The 22,883-nt window shown below is 37.8% G+C and overlaps 1 protein-coding gene across 6 annotated transcripts in view; it reads left to right on the forward strand.

Annotated features, from left to right (window-relative positions):
* Positions 1-22,883, forward strand: part of FER (FER tyrosine kinase) — a 190,510-nt gene that overhangs the window by 15,608 nt on the left and 152,019 nt on the right. For all 6 annotated transcript variants that reach the window (XM_038170166.2, XM_038170168.2, XM_072030728.1 and 3 more), the window contains 4 exons: positions 199-456; positions 4,685-4,858; positions 8,320-8,419; positions 22,493-22,676. In XM_038170166.2, the coding sequence (XP_038026094.1) occupies positions 250-456; positions 4,685-4,858; positions 8,320-8,419; positions 22,493-22,676 (665 nt within the window). In that variant the 5' untranslated portion in view covers positions 199-249. The remainder of the gene's footprint in view (positions 1-198; positions 457-4,684; positions 4,859-8,319; positions 8,420-22,492; positions 22,677-22,883) is intronic.

The following is a 22,883-nucleotide window of genomic DNA, read 5'->3' on the forward strand; positions in this document are numbered from 1 at the left end:
GCTCAAAGCGAATCGGATCTCTTTCAGTTCAGCGTGGCGTTTGAGATGGTTCTCTGACCTTTCTGTCTGTCTGTGTCAATGCGGTGTAGGTAGTCCTGTGGCTAAGTTATTTCAGCATTTAGATGTTAAGAGTTGCTCTTTGTAACGTTTAAAAGAATTTCTTCTGTTTGGATCTAATGAACCTTGTTTTACTTACAGATGTGGTGAAGAGCCTATATTTTCACCCGTGCGGTATATAGTGCCTTAAAAATGGGGTTTGGAAGTGACCTGAAGTACTCTCATGATGCTTTATTAAAACTGCAAGACTGGGAACTACGACTGCTGGAAACGGTGAAGAAATTTATGGTCATGCGTGTAAAAAGCGATAAAGAGTATGCCTCCACTTTACAGAATCTCTGTAATCAAGTAGATAAAGAAAGCACTTGCCAATTGGATTATATCAGCAACGTGTCCAAGGTAAGACTGAAGTATTTTGAATTAGTAATATCCTTACATTAAGGAAATAAGAGTTGAACAAGATAAGAAGCTGGATTTCGGTGTGTTTATTTTAGTTTGTGTTGGATTCCTGTTGATTCAGCTGCTTGAGAGTTAATGTTGCCCAAGTGTTTAAAATGAGCTCAGTGTCATTGAGCTGAACTCCAGTCTTGCTTTGAGATTAATAACTAAGCTGGAATCTTGGATTCTGAAGTTTGGTATTTTAGGGCTTTGGGTTGAGGCTGCTAATTTGTTTAGTGTTTTGAAAATACGGAATGTTGTAGTAAGCCTTTCTTTTGAGACAGTTAAATAGGAACTATTGTTTATGCTGTATAGAATTTGTGACAGAAATAGAAAAATACCAGGAAACCAAGGCAAAGCTTAGCATTCCGCCTGTTATTCACACCACAGTATGTGGTGTAAAAACAAAATGTTAATTCAGGATGTTCCTCATAATTGTAAAGTTATTTTGCATCCCATTTATAATTACTGTGTTGACTTTTAGTAAAGGTAAGGCTGTCCTTCCAGCAAACTGTTAATGGTCAGGTTTAGAGCAAGTACAGGGAGGGTACCAATGAAGCAAACTTCCCTGTTTCACCTGCTCATAAGCTTCACTTCTGACTTGGATTCCTTCCTGATGAGAGAAAACAATTCTCTTTTAGTGCCTTATTCAATTTCTGTCCCTTCTGCTGCAGCAGTGGTTACACAGCCCCTTCAGTCTGGCATGAATCCTGATCTTCTACTCTGCAGGAAAACACAATTTTTGGGTCAAGTTAAATTTTAGACAAAGCAGTTTTTTATGCAGTGGGCTTATGGAATTGCTGCTTGAATATCAGCTATGGCATTGCAGCAGGAACATCAGTGCTCCTTGTGCAGCAGTCTAGATTGATACTGGAGTACAGTGGCTGTGTGTGTGATGTGAAAGCTGCACTTCACATAGTGCAGCTATGCAGTGTCTCTAGCTAGAGACAGCTAGACTGCTTCAGCTGCCCCCGAAATAGCGCTGCACAGTGCATATCTATAATTAGTGCTGTTGTTGTCCCCTGCCTCGCACAATAATTCTTGCAATGTAAGTTGCTGAGCTGCATTTGGTTTTCATCTGCGTGTCTTGGTGGTGTGCTTGAAATGCTACTCACCTAGCTACGCTTCTTATACACAGTTGTGACGATTTTGGTAAATTAATGTTAAAGCATTTTTGTTAGACTAATAATGGCAGAAGTCGGGTATTTTCTTCAGGCTTTCTACTGCCATATCCCACAGTTGTTTTTTTTACAGAATTAATGGTATGCTTAGTTGTTCCTGCTATTGCTGCTCCACTGGGATTGTTTTCATGTGCTTGCTAAGCCGTCCTGCGACTCTTCTGGGCAATGAAACAGTGGATTAGGGCTAGAACAGTAAAGAAGTACTGGCACCAGGGTCCTGAGCATTGTGACCCTTATACTTCAGTTGGCCAATTCAGCCTAGCCACTTCAGTGACTTTTAATTTTTTTTTTTTTCCTATGGGAAATGAACTTTTAGAAGCTGAAGGTGTGTCTTAAGACATTTTCTTTGTGTGTTGAACAGAGGCATCTGTGTCACGTTTTGAAGTCATTTTGGATGTTGGCACTTGAGTTATTTTTTCAGGATTATTTTTTGTTCCTTTTATTTTTTCTTTTAAGGAGGTGCTGTTTTTCTCTTAAGCCCCATCCCTGATCTCTGCATGTTTGCATAACAGCAAAAGTATTCATATACCACTGATAGGTCTTTTGTATGGGCTTGCCTTGAAATTGCACTGTCAGCTTGGATTTCAAGGTTATGTGGTGATACGTTGTCACTGGTTTTGGCAGTTAAAATACCTGAATTATTGTTTGGTTATTTTACTCCCACTGTTCTAATACACTTCGCTATTTCATGACACTTCTTGTCTCTGACATTTTACAGAATCTAAATCTGACCCAGATATTATGGGGCATAAATCTACCATCTTACGTCTCCTAAGATTTAAAAGTCTGTAACTATATATTTGATTCTGGGTATTCAAACGTGGTTTCGGAAATAAATTCTGAGCTCTCTAATCTTTTCTGCTTTTTTTTTCCTTTTTTTTTTTCTTTTTTTTTTTTTAAGCATGCAGTAAGAGTGAGCACTTTGAGAGAGCTGTTTGCGTAAATCTGTCCGGTGTTTTTTCCATGCAGAGGCAGTAAACTTCCTGGAAGACGTAGTGGCGGGAACCTCTAACACCAGAAAAGCAGGGTTTTTTTAAGTGCTTCCCATAAGCTTTTTTGTGTGTGTATATGTCTAAAAAATACTGTTAAACCAAACAATATTATATTTTATTGCTTTTGATGGATTGTGTTTTTTTTTTTTTATGTGAAAGGAAATGCTTTGCCTTTTCTGCTGTCCCCACCCAGCTGTGTTTTTGTCCCGTATAAATCTCCATTTCTGAAGCCTTTCCCCAATTATAACTTTTCACCTTAACTTTTGCCATTTAAAATGATAGAAGATAATCATACAATACACAGAAATCCCGTTTAACCAATGCTTTCTCAGTATGGAAAGAGGGATGTAAGGAATGGGAAAATGTGCAAATTATTTTTTCTTTTATTTATTTTTAAATAGACAGGTTTTCACTACGTTTCAGTATTAATTGGGCTTATTTGGTGAATTCTAAACTATGTATTTCGTTAGAGTATCTGTCCTGTTGAAAATCTGCTTTTAATGTGTTTCTCAGGGTTGATTGAAACGATACTTGACTCACCAGTCATAAATCACTCTTAAAGAAAATGCGTGACTCCTGCTACTGTTTGACTTCTGAGAGTGCTGTTACGAACTCTTCCACATGCACTGCTCTGATACAGATGTTTAATGTTGTTTTTATTGTACGAGGCTTTGCAACATGGCTTCTGTTGTCGTTGGGAAAGTGCTCTGTAATGGAGAGATTAGGCGCTTTCCAGATACAACCAGGAAGCTTCAGTCTGCGAGCTTTTACAGCACCACACTTGGAGCAGTTTGAGATAGCTCTGTGCCAGTCGCTGCAATGTTTGTCAGCTAAAGGAAACGTTAAAGATGGGTTAATGTATACAGGAATTAACTTTCATTCTGTTCCCTAAAATCCACTCTGAGTTGCAGCATTGTCATGTAGAGATGGGGATACTTATTTATATAGAGAGATTTATATATGTATATATGAACGTGTACATGTGTTTATGTGTAAGATACAAAGAAATCCCAGAATTACCAAACAAATTAATTTTGTAAGTTGTGAAGATTTAAGGTGGATTATGTTTAGTAAGAGTAGGATAAATGCCAGTGAAACTAGCATAGTGGCTGCCTTCACGAACTGATAATTGTTTTGGAAATGGCCATTCGGAAACTCTAACTGCAGCACAGCAGTCTGTAGTGAACTGTGTCTAATGAATCCAATACTGTTCCTATCTACCAAGTGTGACAGGGTCCTTTAGGGTAACAAATACGTGCAATTGAACTGAACTCTATTTTTTTTTGGTTGATTTCTGCTGTACATTGAAAGTCTTGGTGTTCCTCGTACAGTTCTTAATCAAAATTCAAAGCCAGGGTGTGTTAGGCTGCCCTGAAAACTGACTGACAGAATGGCCAAGGAAGTTATGAAGGTGAGGGTGCAGCAGGCTGTTCAGTTGCTGTGATAGATGAGTGCCTGTGCCTCTTAACCTGTTAGCTCCCTGAGTTGTGCCACTGATGGCCTGGGCTCTGATGCTGGCAGCTGCGTGAAGCAGCTGACAAATGGTGTCCTCTTAAACAGCAGCAACTCAAATGCATATTGCTGTCAGGTGCTTAGACAAGGGCAAAGAAGTTGGATTGAACAGAGTAACTGGGACTAGGAGATGGGAGGACAAATAACACCAGTGCGTGCTTGTTAGTGGTGTTGAGAAGGTAATCTGGGGAAGGCTTTCGTGGGTGTTCAGCATTGCTAGGGCAGTGCTGAAGAGCCACCATGCAGTCCTGTGTTTCTGTCTGTGATGCTTATTTTAGGACTTTATGAGCAAGTTCAAGGCATGGCTTTGGTATAGCAGCAAGGGTTTTATTTTGAAAAATCTCAAGTGAATTTGGGAAGTTTAATTATTTTTTGTACTGAATTGTTTTAAATAATGATGCATCTTTTCCCACAGTTTGCATTCATTGTTTGGTTATTTATAATCCAGAGTATGTGACTGCTTTTCTGTTCTGATTTTTTCTCTTTTCTTTTTTTTTTTTCCAGTCTTGGTTGCTTGTCGTACAACAAACAGAACAGCTGAGCAAAATAATGAAGACACATGCAGAGGATCTTAATTCTGGGCCTTTGCATAGGCTTACAATGATGATCAAAGATAAGCAGCAAGTGAAGAAGAGTTACCTAGGTGTCCATCAACAAATTGAAGCAGAGATGTACAAGGTATTTTATTCAATTGTTCTTTCTAGCCTAATTGTAGTTTTTAAATTTGTTTAAAAAAAATATCTTGAGGATGAATTTTTTTAGTTCTGTTTTCTCTGTTGTAAAAGTGGTGATTTGTGCTACGTAGGCTGTCTAGTTTAAATTTTAGTTATCTCCTTCACGTTTTCGTTCCCTTGCTAGCTGACAAGGCAGAGATGGAAAACTTTATTCTGCATGAATTTATTTAGACAGATAACATCGGAAATGCTGCTGTTCCAGTAGAGGATGATTCTGCATGACACTTTCCTGTGCCACCTCTTTTGTTCTCACTTCACTCTAGAAATCCCTGGGACCAGGATACTGAAAAGTGTTTTTTTTTTGTTTGTTTTTGAGTGGTCCTTACAATCCCCACTGTTTTGAGTGGGGGATGAGATTCTAGTCCTTATTCTAAAATATAAATCACATGTAAACCAAATATTAAGGCTGCAGATGGAGCTCTTTGGGACCTTTTTTTATTACAAATCCCTTGTCTTGCTGATGTTGAAAGCATTGTGTCTAGCCAGTAAAGCTGACAGAAATCAGTTCAATTCAGGTGCTCTGGAGGAAGGTTAGCTGCAAATGTCAAAGAATAAACTGATAGTTTGAAAGGTCTACTGAGAGAAAGGAAAGCACTGCTTCTTCTTTCTTTCATCAGAGACTCAGAGATTTGGAGTAAAATAATTATAATATAACGTATGAGTAATATATTACAAATATCGTGGACTGGTGAGTAAAAGATTGATGAGCTGGTTATAAGAAGAACCTTAAACTACTACTAAACATACATCATGTTAAATACGTTGGCTTTGTTAGGACTGCTTCAATAATCTGCTGGGATCTTGGCATCTTCCTCAGGTATTGGCTGTGAGAAGTACATCCTATTTGATGCATGGTTGGTTTATCTGATCTATTGGCTGGCTTATCTGATCCACTTATGGATTGGTGAATCTGGAAATTGTCAGGATTGAAGATGGAGGGAGAGTGGTGGCATATGTTAGAAATAACAGATGCTAAATTTATATTTATTGGTGTCCCTGCCCCTGGCAGGGGGGTTGGAACTAGATGATCTTTACGGTCCCTTCCAACACAAGCCATTCTATGATTTTATAGAGAATGGAGAAATGGGGAAAGAAAGAAAATGTAAGAAGAAATAAAGTGCAGCAGAAGCAAGACTGGTGGGTGTTCAGGTAGAGTTTTAGGGAGACTTTATAAAACATACTTATTGTGCTATTAAGTTAACTTAATGCAGTTAACAAAATGCAGTTTTTTTGAATAAGACTTTTTTCAGGTCTTTAAGACATTAAGCACTCCCCAAATATTTAATTACAAACCATATTGTTTTTAATCATGGGCTGCATGGCGATGCAAGATGAATAAACTTGCACTGGTTTTGTAATTCCCTCCTTGCCCCACCCCCTCCCCAGCTCCTGCCTTCCTGGTTTTCCCAAGAAGCATTTGAATAACATTTTGGTTAGACTTGATATGTTCCTTCATTGTTAGCTGACATTGTTTATTCAAAGGTTCTGTGTCACTGGAACACTACAGAATGGTTCCCAGAAATCCAAAACAGTTTTTGTTTTTTGTGGTGTTATGTCTGTTTTCGTTATATGTGCTGACAAAATACTTATTATTTCCCAGGGCATTATCCAAAACTTGTAAAGATCCGTGTCTTTGCAGTTCATAATCTTTAGGCAATTTGGCAAGAAAAGAAAAAAATATTTTCCTTCAGGTGAAATACTTATGTATCATACATTCTTATTCTAGAGACCTGCACAATGAGGAATCTTCTTTGGTAAAATTCTTGAGGTCAATGGGACACACGCTTTTTACACAATACAATAAAACCTGTATCTTCATGTTAGTTTCAGTTCCCATTAAGATCCTGTGTGTTTTTTTCTTTCTTTTTGAATTTTGAGGAAAAAAAATTTAGAATGCTGTGCTACTTATTTGGGCAGTTCCTTGATACATATACATTGAGATAAGGATAATCCTTCACCACTTTACCTCTTTGAGAGTTAATTGAAGATGGAGACACTTTGATTTTCTCTGGTGGAAGAACACAGTTTAAGAATCAGCAAAATTCGTTTCACAGTTATTACAAAGGTTTCTTAGTATTAGTGGCCTAATAAAATTTAACTTTTTTTTTTTTGTAAGAGAAGCACATTCATTACCGTGTGTATGTTAGTTGTGTTCACTAGCTAATCCTGTCTTCTTATCTATTGCTTAACACAATTTTATAATACAAGTTTGCCATAAAGTTTCTTTTTCATATCCCATTTCTGTTAATTTAAAATAACGGCAGATGTGAACGATTTACAGCATAAATATGTATAAATATGAGATAAAAATTTGGGACTATTGTACACAAAATTTCTTGCCTTTAAGTTAAACCTGTGCACAGATAGCCCAGGAATAGAAACTATATATAGCATCTTGCTTGCTCTTAAAGGAATTCCATTAAGTCTCCGGATGTTGTTCTTGTGGGTGAGAATAGTAGTGGTGAGAATAGGATTGTCTGGGCCTGATGTAAGGAAGAAAGGGAGAATTGTGAACACCAGTTTTCTTCATGCTAGTTGCATGAGGAGCAGTTTTCCTGCACTCCAGATTTCCTTGTCAACACAGCGAGGGTGCTTCCATTAGATTAAGTTCCTCTTCCATGGTGAGTGTATATTGCTTTGTCACAGTTTTTAATTTTCTTTACCATTTATGCCACCTTTTTGGTATTATAGTGGCTGGTTTGTTATGAGCTTTTGTTATCAAATTGATGATTCGTGAATATTTCTGAATAGTGCACTAATTTTCACACAGTGAATGAAAATTGGGGTTAGGAGAGTCAACATCATTGTAGTTTTCTGAACAAATGTTGTGATCAGTGGAGCTGCTTCTGATGGAAAGAAACTCCCTCAAGTGCTTTGTTCCACAGCACTCTTTTTTTACATTTTCTTTTTATACATTCAAGTCTTATGACAGGTAGATCTGTTCATGCACGGTTGCTGTTTCTAAACTGTTTACATAAAATGCTATATCCAAAAGCTCTTTTGTCTTAGTAGTTGAGACACTAAAATAATTCCTTATTTTGCAGAGAACTTTTTCATCTAGTGTGTTTAATGAGCGTCTTTTTTTTGTGCTTTTCTCCATTTTGATTGAAATAGAATAGTGTTTATAATAAGCTGGATTTCCTTTTAGTTATTAAACTCTACTGCTCTGATCCATGTGGGGGACTCTGTTCCAGGCATCTTGTTTCATTCCATACATTTGTTGACTTTTTAAAAATTTTGTTACCCTGTGGAATAGCCTGTTAAGACTATCTCAAGACAATGGAAAGTGTTAACATACTTATTTTGGAAAGTAAATCCAGTCATAGGATTAGTGAAAGAGAAGTAACATTTTTAATGTTGGGGATAAGTATTCAAATTGCTCTTTATATTTCTGTTTTCTTGAAGGTCACAAAGACAGAACTAGAGAAACTAAAATCTAGCTATAGACAACTAATAAAAGAAGTAAATTCTGCCAAAGAAAAGTATAAAGAAGCTGTGGCTAAAGGTATGTGTCTGACTTGGGTTAATTTAATCTATTTTTTACTTCCTGTTATTTATTGCAAGGTAATGCTTTTATTTTGAGCAACTTAATTGTCACGTGAAAGCTCATTCAGTAAGTAAGCGAAGCTGTCTGTCATCAAGTGTACTTGGAGGTACTCCAAAAGTTATAAAAATAGTGATAATCCTAAAAAAAAATGGTAGCTCTGTCGTCGAGGTCTTCTGTCATTCCTTTAGTGGTTGCATTTGGAATGTAAAATTGCTCATACCAACTGTTAATAGTGATAAACAGCTTGCAACTCCTTCTCATGTACATTGCAGCTGCAGCCTCCTTGCATCCTGTGACCTACTGTGGTTGCTGCAGTGGCATTAGCATCAGTTCCTGACACTTAGTAGAATGGAGCTGAAAGGAAAAGGGGAAAATAATTCATCTGCACACTGAGGTGCCTTAAAGTTTTTTTGGGGGAATGATGTGTCCAAACTGCACAAATTTTGACTGCCATTGAATTATGCTAATGATTGGATCAATGAGAGACTTTGTTATATGATGTATTGGAACATATTAATAATTGGTCTTACCTGCTTTGCTAAGTTTTATTTTTTTAAAGAAAATTAATTGCACGGCAGTGTATAAATATAGGTACAACTTTACCATCAAGGTCCATCTTCACCACTTTGCATGACTGTATAAAATTACGTTAACTTGCCCTATCAGTGCTGAAAGGTTGTTTCTTTCTAAATTTGTCTAAAATTTGGAATGATTGTTGATAAGTGAACATAAAGACAAAACAGCGTGGGTAAGAGAAGTTGTACTTAGCACTTCTTAGCTTCAGCGTATCTTTTTTATTTATGCATGTATTCATTTGAGGATGTAAATACTTTCTCAGTTGTTCTTTTGTAGTTCCCCAGTTGCCTTCTACATGTTACTTTAATGTGGAGATTTATCTCTAAGTAACTCTGTAACTTGGGAGTGTATAGTATGTAACATGGAAAATATAATAGGGTGTTAGGATCCTAGTATGTTCTTTTTATCCCATCTTCCTGTTATAGCTCTGATGCATCTGCATTCCTGATGCATGAAACTTTCCCATTAAAATCAAAGACTGCCTTGGCTGTTCAGCAACTGTAATGTTTTGATGTGGTTATGATTAACTGAATTAATATTTCTTTAGATAGACAACAAACAAAAGCTATTTTTAAGGCACTTACTACTCCAGTGGTTTTCCTTAACCTTCTCTTTTCTGCTCCTCTTTAGTATTTGCGTTTCATTAGTACAGTTCGTGGTTGGTTTAACTTTCAGTACTGTGTTACTGTAGATCTACTTTAACAAACCTCTGACCTTCGGAGAAACGGTGCAGGTTTTTCTTCCAAGAATTGCAGAAGTGTTTAGCCCCTGCTGCACCACAAGCCATCTTCTTTTTTACAAATACCTGTGTGGTTGTGGGAGCGTAGAGGAGCTACTGCGGTTGTCTATCAGTTGCAAGTCAACTGAGCTCTGTCACTGTTGTTAATGGTATTTTTGTGGGTTTCTGCACCCTCAAGTTGTCAAGCTGGCTTGCAGGATGAACAAGTTAGGGAAGTCTTAAAATTGTAACGCTTCATTGCTGCAGGCCTTAGTTGAGTACCTAGTGCTTATTCAAAGTATGTGCTACTAGGAGATATGCCTCTTGTTAACATAAAAACTGGTTTGGTTTTTCAGGCTTCCCAGAATTACTGAAAACAAGGGAAGCAATATTGCATGCAGGAACAGTGGCGGGGTGACTTAGGTATTAGAAATAAGCTGAAAAATGCTTTGTTAAAGAAAACAATGAAAATCTGCGCACCAGCTCTTAGAAGAAAGATGTTCAAAGAGCCAGTCCAGTTCTATTTCTGTACAATGTGATTCTTTGCAGACCCTATTCCTCTGGCAAGCTGAATCTGTGTTATGGCGCCTGGCTCCTCCTGGCTGGAGCACGAGGGGACAGCTGCTCCACAAGAAATACGACTTTGTCTTTGCACCTGGGCTTCTGCATGCTAGATTATTTTTAAGTCCGTTTAGCACCTGTGCATGGAAGTGGTCAACACGAAAACCAAAGCAAGTTACACAATGGGGTGATGTAGGAACTTCTCTATTTTGCAGATAAAACAACTTAGAAATTTGGTGACTTTTTGTAACAGAGAATTTGTCTTCTACCAAGAGAGTAAATTTAATACAGCTGCTACTGAAAGAGGTACAAGTGTGTCTCTAGTTTGGGAAAACAGATGCTTACATGTTTTCTGGTTGAGCTATTAAAAGCAAAATTAATTTTTGAGCTAAACACCTACAACAGAGGATTTAACTGGCAAAGTTAGAGACTATTGGAAGTGATCTTAATCAGTAGCAGTTATTTTATAATAATTTTTCTGCAGCTACAGTGAAGTAAACTTTAGCTACTGTGTGTCCTACTTCCCAGCAGCCAACAGGACAGTTGCAGGGAATCAACATGCCGATTAATGCGGAGTTACAGCTGTCTTCGCTTCCTCCTGAAAACAGCTAGGAGAACCTGTGGGAAGGGTAGTAAGAGTAAGGGTTAAGCACTGAATAATGGTACCAGTTAAGTACTGGTTCTGTTTGTGTTAGGGCAATGGGAAGGCAGCTGCTGGAGAGTTTGGGTAGGGAAGTGGTTCTGTAGTGAGGAACTGGAACTGCATTCTGAAGGGTACGGGAGCTTCATTATGGAGGGGTGTTTGCTCTCCTATCTAGAGAAATGCAGAGGTGGTGGCTGGGGAGTTTTTCTGGGAAACCTGCCTGTTGCAGTGCTTCTGCTTGGTCCCTGCTGGGGAAACAGTGGCACAACTGAGTTGCAGAGGGCACTCCACGAAGTCCTGGCTGCTGCTTGGTGCTGAGACTGGACAGCATTGCCCTGTCAGGACCACTAGTGTCTGCATGCTGTGTCCGTCTGGAGCCACCAGTTCACGCCTGTTCCTTACCCCGTTTAACCATGATTTGGTGTTCCTTTGTGGCCCATGATGACCATGGCAATCACAAATGTAGACTGGTTCGTCATGCTTGGGTGTGGAGTCCCCATCTGTCAGGCAATCTGTTTGGTGCTACTCACGTGGTTGATAGGCAGATTTTGGCTTTTACAGTCCTTTATTCTATGATTTTCTGTGTGTTGAGAGAAAAGCAGACTGATAGGGGTAAAGTCAGTGAGCTGAACTAGTCCAGTGCCTCTCTAATGATGTGTAATTAGGCAACTGGGGAAATGGTTATTCATTCTGATAGCCTCTTCTCGTTTTAGAAGGTACAGGGTAGAGACTTTCTGTAAAAAATAAGAGTGCATATCATGCTCCTTTGCAGAACTGAGGGATTATTTGGAGCAAAGCGCAAAAAAAAAAACCTACTAGATTGTCTTTCTGTTATGAAAGGGACAGCCCTCTGAAATGTTTTGAATGTGTGATACAGAGAAGAAAGATGCGTAAACTTCTTCCAGCAGTGGTTCCAAGTGACGGTCACAGATTGGGCACAATGCTGTGCCTACAGTGCTGCAGTGACATCAGTGATGCTGAGTAACAAGGTACAGAAATACAGCATGGCATGCGGGCTTAGCTGCAGCAGGAAAACACATCAAAACAAAGCTTATGCCAAATGATAAAGACATGGCTTTGCCAAAGAAGAGGTCACAAAGTTCTAAAAAGTTTCATAAATTGGAAACTGTGGAACAGTTGTAGACATTTCTTGTTACAATTTGACTCTTAGTTGATTGGATCACTAATAGTTTCCAAGTAAGGATGTTCTTTCCACAGTTATTTTTATTTCTGCAGAATGGTGCTTCTGTATTAAATTTAGTTCAGCATGTGTTTGTGGAGATTTCCAGTTTTTAATCAAAAAAAGAAATCAAGAATTTAAAGAGTACTTACTATTAAATAGGAAAAAAAAAAGCTTAAGTAAGAAAATGATAACATGAATTAGAAAAAAAAAATGTGATCTTTTCATTACACTTTAAAAAATATGTATGGAAAGCATTAATTCTTAGAATTTAGCGTGTATTTGTAGAGCTGATTTTGGTATATGTGTTAAAATGTGAAATAATGCTTTTATATCAGTTAATTTTTGCAAGTTGGAGTGGAGCCAATTTGGCCTTGGGAGGTTCATTCTGAATTTGAATATAATACCTTTAGGCAGCAAAATTTCTAATTTTCATGTAGATACATCTTGTACAGATGTTTATTGTGTTCTTGTTGCTAGTTAATTACTGACTGAATACAGGAACTAGGTTGTAATGTTCTAATGTGATAGAATGGATCTGAAATAAAGGAAAAATACATTAATTCTTAATGTATAATTTAACTATTTCATTTTATGCTGTTACAGCAGTATAAAATGGAAGTACATATGTGAAATTTCTCTAAATTGGCTTGTGTTCCCTGACAGTGTTGTGATTTAGAGGAGACTAGAAATATTAATATTACACCTAGTACATTGTAAAACATTGCATCTGCTGGAAAAATGCTTTCTGAACCCTGCGACTCTTGTGATTTAATACTTCAGAACTGATGTGACTTCCGTGGTACATATTGAAGTTTCATGACAACGTAAGCTGTAGCTATGATAAATAAGGAAGCTGTTGAAAAAGCTTTCATTAAACCAAATTATTGTCCTGCTACTCTTTGTGGTAGCTGAGTGGTCAGAAAATGCTTTTATTAGGTGGCTGGTGCATTGATTCTGAGATGCCTGTAAAATTATACTGCTACATTTCCTAGCAGCGTGTGTTGCCTTTAGGTTTTGCTGAGGTCAGAGGAACTCTTACTATTTATTTATTTATTTATTTTTGACTGGAAGTCACGTGTTCTGAGATGGAACAAATGCTGCTGTCTGAACTGGCCCGTCTCACTCACAGATGTCAGCAGGCTGGATGGATTTCACATTAATCCTCAGTTGCAAGTGTTACAACTCACAGGCACTACAGTAATGCTTGAAAGGGCTAGGGTTGTTCCTTGCATGTGAAATAAAGCTTCTAGAGAAGGAAACTCTGGGACTTGCAGTGACAACAGATCTTGGTGACTTCTGGTGGAGTTTGGGACCAGCTTGCACATAGTGTTTCCACTCAAAGTGGACATGCAGCATGGACCTGCCCTTTTCAGGCTTCACAGACTAGCACTTACAGTTGGCAAGAGTTTTTTAGTGGTGCTCAACCATCTTAAAGCAGTTCATAAGGTTGCTTTTTTTTTTTTTGTTTTGTTATTTTTGTACTTTATTTATCTTAACTTCTGATATGCATTAAGCAAATATCTTTTATTGAACTAACTCTTAGCTCAGAAGTTTAGGTCTTTAGTGTTCTGTAAACTTGAAATCTGTAAGTATATACAAATAATTTTGTTTTGTCCCCATCAGAAAAATATTTGTTACTTGCACTCATTAATTTGGTAGATAAGGTTTGGGAAAAACTTTTTATCCTCGTCTCAGGACTAAGATATGTGGGGGAGGAAGTGCACGATTTTCATTGTTGAAGAAACATATTCATGTAAGCCTCTTGCAAGATACAAAGGGAAGAAAAAGACCTTAGACTCCTGTCTTTTTTCTGTCTTTTTGATTTCATGTTAAGTTACAGTGCTGTTAAGTAACAGCACTGTGCTTGCATCTTCTTTCTTAGAAACAAGTAAACAAAACAAACCTAGCTTAGTTGCAGCAGTTTGCATAAAAAGTCCTGTGTAGACTGGTATAAGCTGCCTGCTGATGGGGAGCAGCAAATGGATTCCTTGTGCTGTTTTGCTTGCGTGCCTGGCTTTTGATTTACCTTGTGAGCTGACTTTCTCTCCACCCGTGAGTTCTTGCACTTTTACCTTTCCAATTCTCTTCCCCCATCCCACCTGGGGAGAGTGAGTGATCAGCTGGGTGGTGCTGAGCTGCCTGCTGAGGCTAAGCTGCAAGCTTGCTTTAAAAAAAAATGTTTCTAGAAGATGATCTATGTGAAAGACATAACTATCTCACTAACAAGTACAAAAAACGTTTTCAGTAGAGTAATGCAAGCAAATAATATAAAGGAACATTCTTTTCTAGGCACAGTGAAATAATGCTCTGAAAACGTGTCTCTTCAGAGTTGAAATAAATAAGGAAGTGATTACGTGGGAGGTTTGTTGTATTGATAAACAAATGTAGAGACAGAAAAATACTGACGAATTATCTTTGTTATCAGAAATGATGAAAAATATGTAGATGGAAAGATAGGTTCATTTCTGGGAAATTATTTGAAAAACTACTGTCATAAACACTGTTAAATGTCTAACAGATCACTGTATGCATTGGTGGAGCTTTATGCTTTATTATGGAGACTTAAAAAAGAAAAAAGATTTTAAAATAAATCTATTTTTTTCCCTGACTAAAGTGTTCTCAATATTTGCCTCCTTTCTCAAAGGCGGATAGATACTTTATTATAGAAAAAGTAACTAAATAAAATAAAAGCCCCAATACTTGCTCTTTCTTCTCCATTTTAAACTTGTCTGAAATCAAACGCTGTGGTACCCAAGTGAAGTTTTAATGGAAATTACAGAAAATCTGAAGCTAAGCTTTCTGGCTTTTCTTGGAGAGTAAACCATGAAGGTTGGACAGTCAGACATTAATTTAAAATAAAGGTATTTATTTTTATTTCATAAGCCACAGAATAAACCAAAAGAGGGATGAGATATCCAAAGGAACCTTCTGAAGTGCTCAAGGAGAATAACTTGTTCTGTGCTCGTACATCACGGTCTGAGTTACATCTGGAGAAGGGAGGGAAGAGGATGCACACTCCTGCCAGTTGTCCTCCTGTTCTGCTCAGTTACTCACACTGCAGAGCAGGCTGAGGAGTTTGAGACTGGAGTTTTGGTCTGTCTTGCACTGTAGTGTGTAATAGATAATTGGATAGAATTGTAAGATTTGTTTCAAACTGTACAAATATAAATTGCAAGATGTAAGGATGTAAATCTACCAGCAAAAATGCTGCACGTGTAGCTTGAGAAGTGTGAAGAAGATTGCAAGGTCAAGCAAAGTAGGATTCAGCCACCAATCATGCAGCAAATTTTGCAAGTTTCAGAAAACCTGTTTCTTTACACTGTTAGGGAACAGTTCCTGGAAATGTGTAGTTTCAAAGAGGAAATGAGTTGAGAGAAGAGACTCTTCTGAGCTAGGTCTGAAGCAACTACGGCGTCTTTGCGTTCTGTAAGAGCGTTACAAGGTCAGTGTTCATGTATGAATGCTCCCTACTTTCCTCTATGACTGTGTTACTGTTGGGAAGACAGTAATTCACATTGTACAATGAAGCTTTTGGAAAGCTTGCAGAAGGAAAAGTGAAATCTCTGCCCAGGCCCCAAGGACTCAGGCAGCTCTGCATGTCCCTGCCTGATCCCCCCAGGGCTCTCTCCCACCTCAGCCCAGGCCCAGGCCGCCATGTTGAGGGAGGTGATCCTGCCCCCAGTGAGGCCATACCTGGAGTCCTGTGCCCACCTCTGGGCTCCCCAGTGCGAGAGGGACATGGAGCTACTGCAGCGAGTCCAGAGGAGGGCTACTGGTAGGATGAGAGGACTGGAGCACCACTCACTGGCAGTGGGCACAAACTGAAGCACAGGACATTCTGGCTCACTATGAGGGGGCACTTCTGTGCTGTGAGGGTGACAGAGCACTGGGATGGGTTGCCCAGAGAGGCTGTGGTGTCTCCTTCTCTGGAGATATTCAAAACCCACCTGGCTGCCATCCTGCACAATGTGCTCTAGGCTATCCTGCTTGGCAGGGGGTTGGACCAGATGATCTTCAGAGGTCCCTCCTAGCCCTGCCCATTCTGTGATTCTGCTGTCACTTGTTATCAATAACCAAAACGTCCATCTTGCTTTAGGGTTCAGGTAAAGCTCCTTCACATGGGTGCTTGCTTAATACTGTTGGCGTGCATTTCTTGGTTGCAGTTCACTATGTGTACCACATAGATAAACACCTGTATAGGTTGGGAGCATCTGCTTGAGTGTGAGCTTTGTCTTTTCATTTAGTATGAATGCTTCTAATGTAGCCAGACACCCACTTTTCTTCTTGGTTCAGCCTCATTTAAAATCAAAGTGGCATAAAATCCTTCAGTCCTCTCTGGCATAACTAGTTATTTTAACTCCATAATGACATGGATTTTTTGGTGTCCTTCAGTTCTTGCTTCTAATGTACTTGTGGGGCTTTGCCTGTCTTCTTTTGTGACTTTGATAGCTGTAGTTTTTATTACCTTGATTTTAATCCTAATTTTTATATATATGTACCTGTTCAGTTCTTTCTGTTTTCAATTCTGATTCAGTATCTTTTATTATTTTCCTTGTCAGGTCAGGAAGTAGTAGCATTCACCTTGTATTGAAGAATATTCACCCTGTATTTTTTATTGCAAAGAAACATCTGCAGGTTTTTGAAATCCATTATGTGTTTTTTCTGGTCACTGTTACTTTTGTCAGAACTGCTTTCCATGTTTGTGTGCGTAAACGTTTTTTCAGCATATCAATGAGAATTAAATTTTAGGTATTTATTTTTAACTTACATTTTCCACTGGGTGTAAAGTGCTTCCCATGCCATGTTATGCACTAGCGAGAGCAGCATTAGTCATAGCACCAACACATGAATGAGTATATGCAGTTCCCTGCTGCCTCCAGTTTCTTTAGATGCTTTGCTGTTGTTTGAAGAAAGTAGTCAACCACGAGTTGTCTAGCTAGTAAAGGATCCTCTGCTCCTGAAGCAGCTGTTTTGGTCTTGTGCTATCGTCTTTTCTTTCTCCAATAACCAAATACTGTCTTATAACTAATGTTCCTATGAGTGAGAAGCCAGAGGCAATCTTTCTTGAAATACCGTAACACAGGACTCCTAGACAATGTCTGGGATTTACGTGAAAATTGGACAAAAAGTTTCTGCAGACATTTCTCTGTAACGGTATACACTCTAAATGGCTCCATCAGATTTATGCTGCATTCGCATGCTATATTTAGTATTTCAATTATGCTGTTTCAAAAAGCAATTATGGTATTTATTGTTTTATATGAGGAAACACTTAAAAGATGCAAAAATCTGAGAAAACATCTCAAGTGTTGACAAGCTTTTGGCTATCTGTGTTTTACCAATTTTTTCTTCTTTAAAACATGTTTTTCCTTTCCTGTCCACAGAGGTCCCAAACAAACAAATCAAATAAAAACAAAGCAAACTTAAGAACAAACAGCTTAAAAACTGATACTTTGAGGAGGTCTTCTAGACAGCTTTTCTCCCTGCTGATGCAAAGCAATGCTGGGAGGAAAAAAATGCAATCTTTCTGTAAAGTAGGATTCTTTGGTAGAGGGCTTTGTTGGAGCTGTTGTATCTGCAGTGAAACAGAACTTCGGGGGTTGTGGTGGCATGTATCCATTAAAGTAGAGTGTTGCACTTCTGTTTTCTACCAGCTGGTCTACAAGGTACACATAAAGAAATTGTTTCTTAGAGCATTCAGTCCTGAAATTCTTTATGACCACTTTCTGCACTTAATCTATCCAAAATGTTTCTTTTAGGACTTTTGATTTTGAGGGGAGCGATTTGTATCTCATGTTATTCAAACCTGAGATTTGCACTGTATGCTTTTGTTCCTTAAAAAGGATAATTTTTAAATAAAATCATATATTTTAATGGTTGGACCTGATGATCTTAGAGGTCTTTATCAACTTAAATGATTTTATTTGATCTTTTTGGACCTTTACTTTCATTATTAGCTGTTACATAAGATTTAGCTGAAGGGCTTGAACTGAAGGAGCTTAACTGGAATTTTCTGTTGCAGAAATATTGAAGTGTTGGTCAGTACTTTAACCTACACTGTCATGAATTTGAACTTGAAACGTGAACAGCTAAACTTGTACTAGTTCTTGAGCTGTAAACATTGTACTACAGATACCTATCAGGAGGTTGATCTTTGTTCTGTGCAAATTAGTGGATGCTTTACTCTGCATTCTGTAGTGTCATGGTTTTGCTGTTTGAAGAAAAGATCTGTAATCCAGATTTGAAAAGCTTAAAACCCGAAGCTTGCCCATGCATGTCTTCAAGCTGCATCCCCTACCAGCGTGTGTCAAACCGTACAGTGCTCCACCAGTAAAGGTTTCTGAACTATGAATCACCACAAACAGTTTTCAGCTGTTAAACTAAACCAAAAATTTACACCATAAATAACTACTACCTAATAGAGACTGTCAATATTGTATTTCTTTCAGAAACCTCATTAAGGTCTTAACCTCCCATCTGTGTGGAGAAAAGTCCTTTGCTATACATTGCTCCTTAGGAGAACAGGTCCACTAATTTTAGACTAAATCAGTGTATCATACACACTGAACTTTTAAATGTAGTCTTTGGACCTATGATTAATTAAAGAAATGTAGCTACAGAGCTACCGTACTATTTCCGCATTGCAATTTGTTTTATAAAACAGCAAAATGCAGTGAGGCTGAGAACACAGTTGTTCAATGTGTCAATTAACACAGAAGAAAACATCCAATTTTCTTTATCTGTATAATGAATTTCATAAATAGATCTAATTATAATTCTACTGCCACCAGTTGTTGACAAATCTGTTTAATGTTTATAAAAACAGACTGTGTGTACAATATGTTAGGCTATAAACCGTATTATGAAGCTTGCAAAATTCAATTATGAGAGTTTGACATTTGCAAAGAAAAGGCCGGCATTCTTGCTATGCCATTGTAGAGAGTCAAGTATTTCAATTCCTAGTGAAAATTACTTGAAGTTCAAATACCAGAGTATAATATTTTGAGATAATTTTGGATTATGTAATTCCGAACGTGCTGGCCAAATAGCCTGAGTAAGAGTGGCCAAACATGTAATAAAAACGAAAAACGATCCAGCATTTCTTCCTCTCCCACTGCTGTGTTCCCCTTTCCCAAGGAGTGCTCAGTCCAGTGCCTCTGCTAAAGAGTTAGTCTAAGGCAAGGAAGGCTTGTTTTTTCCTGCTCTGATTTCCAGCTGCCTTCTCCCCTTTCATCCAGTCCCTGTACTGTAGCTACTACCCGACTGCTTCCTCTCCAGACTCTCTTCAGTCCTTTCCATCATCCTTACGTGTTCTCTTATTCTCCACAAAGACCATGTAGATAGGTCTTGTCTCTGGACAGCCAACTGTAACCAGCTGTATTTGAAAGCTGGGTGTGTATGGTGATTTGATTTATTCTCAAATTTGTTGGAGTGTTCTGCTAAGGAATAATGTGTATAGCAAAGTCCTCAAGGCAGATAGGAGAATGGGATACTGAACTATACCATTTTCCTGTACTCTCGGTGCACTGATGTCAGCCATGTTCAGTCATTCCAATTTCTGGAATGCTATTCTGAGCATGCTGTTCGTTTTTTTTTTGTTATTTTGTTGTTGTTTTGTTTTTCTAAACTGCCCTCCAAGTGATATATGTTTAACTTAGAAATAAGTACTACAATATTCTGATGTTTTCGTTTGGGAAAATAATATATAATTAAATAAAATGGTCTCCCCATGAAAAATGAGTTTTTGGTTGTTCGCTTCAGTTAACATCCTTATCAATGTATTTATCACCTCATATATCAGGCCCCAACTAATATTCCTGAGGCACTCTGAGTGCCTACTTCCTCCTTTAAAAGCCGATCAGAAAAAAACTTCCTCAAGTTTCTTTTGAGTTGTAAAGCTAAATACCTTCCTGTCCTGCTAATTTTTTCTTAGTTCGTTTGTTCTCTAACCTCTTCTTCTGATGTCTCTGACGAGAGATTCTGTGACTCTTTCATACAGAGACTTTTCAGCATGGAAATCTCTGAAGGTCATTCACAGTGAAAATGAATGCAGAAAAAGATTCTTTTCTACCAGCTCCTTTTATATAACAACTATTCTTTACATTTTCTGACAAGCTTGCTGACTCCAATGTATTTGAAAGAGGATTTATTATCAGTTTTATTGCTATTTTACAAGTTTTTCCTGCAAATCTTTTTTGACATGTGATAATGTGTTTCTATGTTTTAATTTATCAGAGTTCACAAACCTTTGAGTGTTCCTTGTTTGACAAAATTTCAGCTTTTCAAGGTCTGCTTTCAAGTCCCAATCTGCCACTTTTTCGTTTTATCTACTGCTTTGTGATAGGTGGTTTACATGTTAAAATAAAGTTTTCTTTATTACTTTATTTTAAGATTGTAAGAAATGTATCAGTATGATTGAGATTTTTAGTTAGTGTGCGTTTATCTGTGCAGGTTATTGTGAATCTGCGTCTGATAATTGCAGATACAGATTCATTTAGAATGCTTTCAGTGCCTGAAAAAAGTCATCAGACACTCCATAAATATCAGACACTTCATAAATATTGAGGAGATAACGAGGATATGAGTAAGAGCTTATATGTCTCTGTAAGGAAACATGTCAAAATAATATATTATCCTTTTATGACAAGGGCAATGCATGATCAAGTTGGAAATATCCTAATAGAGGTGCAAAACTGCCTGCATAAAACTGCTTGGCGAATGGTTATTAACGGGGTCCTGTCAGAATAATCTATCCTGTGGGACATGAGAGGATATATGTTGGGATTAGGTGTGGGTGGTCTTCCAGTGTTTCATCACTTTGAACCAGAGTTTGCTTATTAAATTTGCAGGTTTCACTATACCTTAAAGGGATTTAAAGTGCATTGGAGGACAGCTGTAGAGTTTAAAATAATTTGAGAAACTGGAGAGATGGTTGGAAAAATGTAGTGGGTTCTTTTTTTTTCTTCCAAGATCAGATTAACTCGATCAGATTAACTGGAACAGATTAATTAGGTCATGACTAATTAGTGATGCCATGTTTATACGGCATCCAAAAAAAGCACTTTTTTTTCATTTGAAATGATCTAGAAGCATCTGGATGTATGACTTATCCTGTGGCTTTCAAAGTTGAACCTTGACTGAAGTTACACTTGTGTGAGGCTGTGAGCCATTTGACTGAAAAGAGAAAACAGGATTGATAAGGGGAGACCTGTACGTTGTTCAGTGCGAAGATGACAAGACTGGGCAGAAGAGGAGAAAATCTAGTTTTCTACTGTATAAAAGGTGGATTCCAGAGAACTGTAGAATCTGTATTTCATGTCCACGGCACACAGATGAAGTAAGCGAGAGTATAAAGAGTTTATTAAAGCAATAAAAAATTAGATTGGAGAGTGAAGGGACGAGATGGTGGGCGAGTGTCTTCAGCTAGCGCAGCTGACGCAGTGCTGGCTGTGCTATCATATCGCAGCTAGCACGCTGACCTGGATTGTACTGGGAAGTTGCAAAGTTATCTGTCATTGCAGATTGTAGGAAGATCACAGAAACATATGTCACATAGCTGTGCAATCACCGTGGCAAAGAGCAGAATAGATGACCTCTTGAAGAACATTGTGACCCTGGTTCAGCACCCAGCTGGTCTTATAAGCACGGACTTGAAGATTTCTAGGTTGCAGTAGCACGGAGATGAGATTGTAATGCTGACCTCCTGATGCTTCCTGATGCATACCGACAGTGATGAGGGAATGTTAAGTTGTAGTATTAAGGCAGAAAGTTTTGTAGAGGAGTAATAGTGCTGGAGTTCAGCTACTGATATGTAGGCTGCGTCAGTGCTTTCTTGGGATGATATGTGGCAGTAGATTTTTTGCTCAAAATAAATGACAGCTTCTAGGTGAATCATTGGTCTAACCTAGTAGGACATCTTTTACTTTCTTCTTTAAAAAACAAACATTTCTTTTGAGGCAAAAAAAAAGAAAGCATTTTTGATAATCATATGAATGAGTTTTATTCTTAATAATGCTATTATTTCTATACCTGTGTAGGTAGTGGTTTTCATATAAATTTAGATAAAGAATTACTGGATTTCTACTCAAAGTAAATGCAGTTTTTTCTTACTTAGTCCAGAAGAAGAAAACCAAGGCATTCAGTCTTACTAACAACCTGAAAACGGTCAAATTTTACTTTCTTCACTTGAAAATGGTCAAATTTTACTTTCTTCACAGTAATACTTTGGAAATGTATTTCTTTAGGAGAAGAAAAGCTGTAAACTTACCATGAATATTTTAGAATTATGTTATCTGCAAGTTTGTGTACTTTTAAATCAACTTTTCATCTTCTGTTTTTGTTTTTCGTTAGGAAAGGAGACTGAGAAAGCCAAAGATCGGTGTGATAAAGCCACTATGAAGCTTCATATGTTGCATAATCAGTATGTGTTGGCACTGAAAGGAGCACAGTTACACCAGCACCAATATTATGACACTACGCTTCCTCTGTTACTTGATTCTCTACAGAAAATGCAAGAAGAAATGATTAAAGCCCTGTAAGATCTCTTCATACATATATTTAAACATGCAAAACTTTGTGTGCAGTATCCTAATTTATAGACTTATTAGAAAATAATAAACTTTAATTATTTTTATATCAAGGATAATGAGAAAAGCTACTTGTATCTTTCAATTAACAATAATTGTGAATAGATAAGTATCCAAATACAGACAGTAGATTTCAGGGGATGCTTAAGCATTTC

This window comes from Anas platyrhynchos, chromosome Z (genome assembly GCF_047663525.1).
Source record: "Anas platyrhynchos isolate ZD024472 breed Pekin duck chromosome Z, IASCAAS_PekinDuck_T2T, whole genome shotgun sequence".
NCBI classification, from domain to species: domain Eukaryota; kingdom Metazoa; phylum Chordata; class Aves; order Anseriformes; family Anatidae; genus Anas; species Anas platyrhynchos.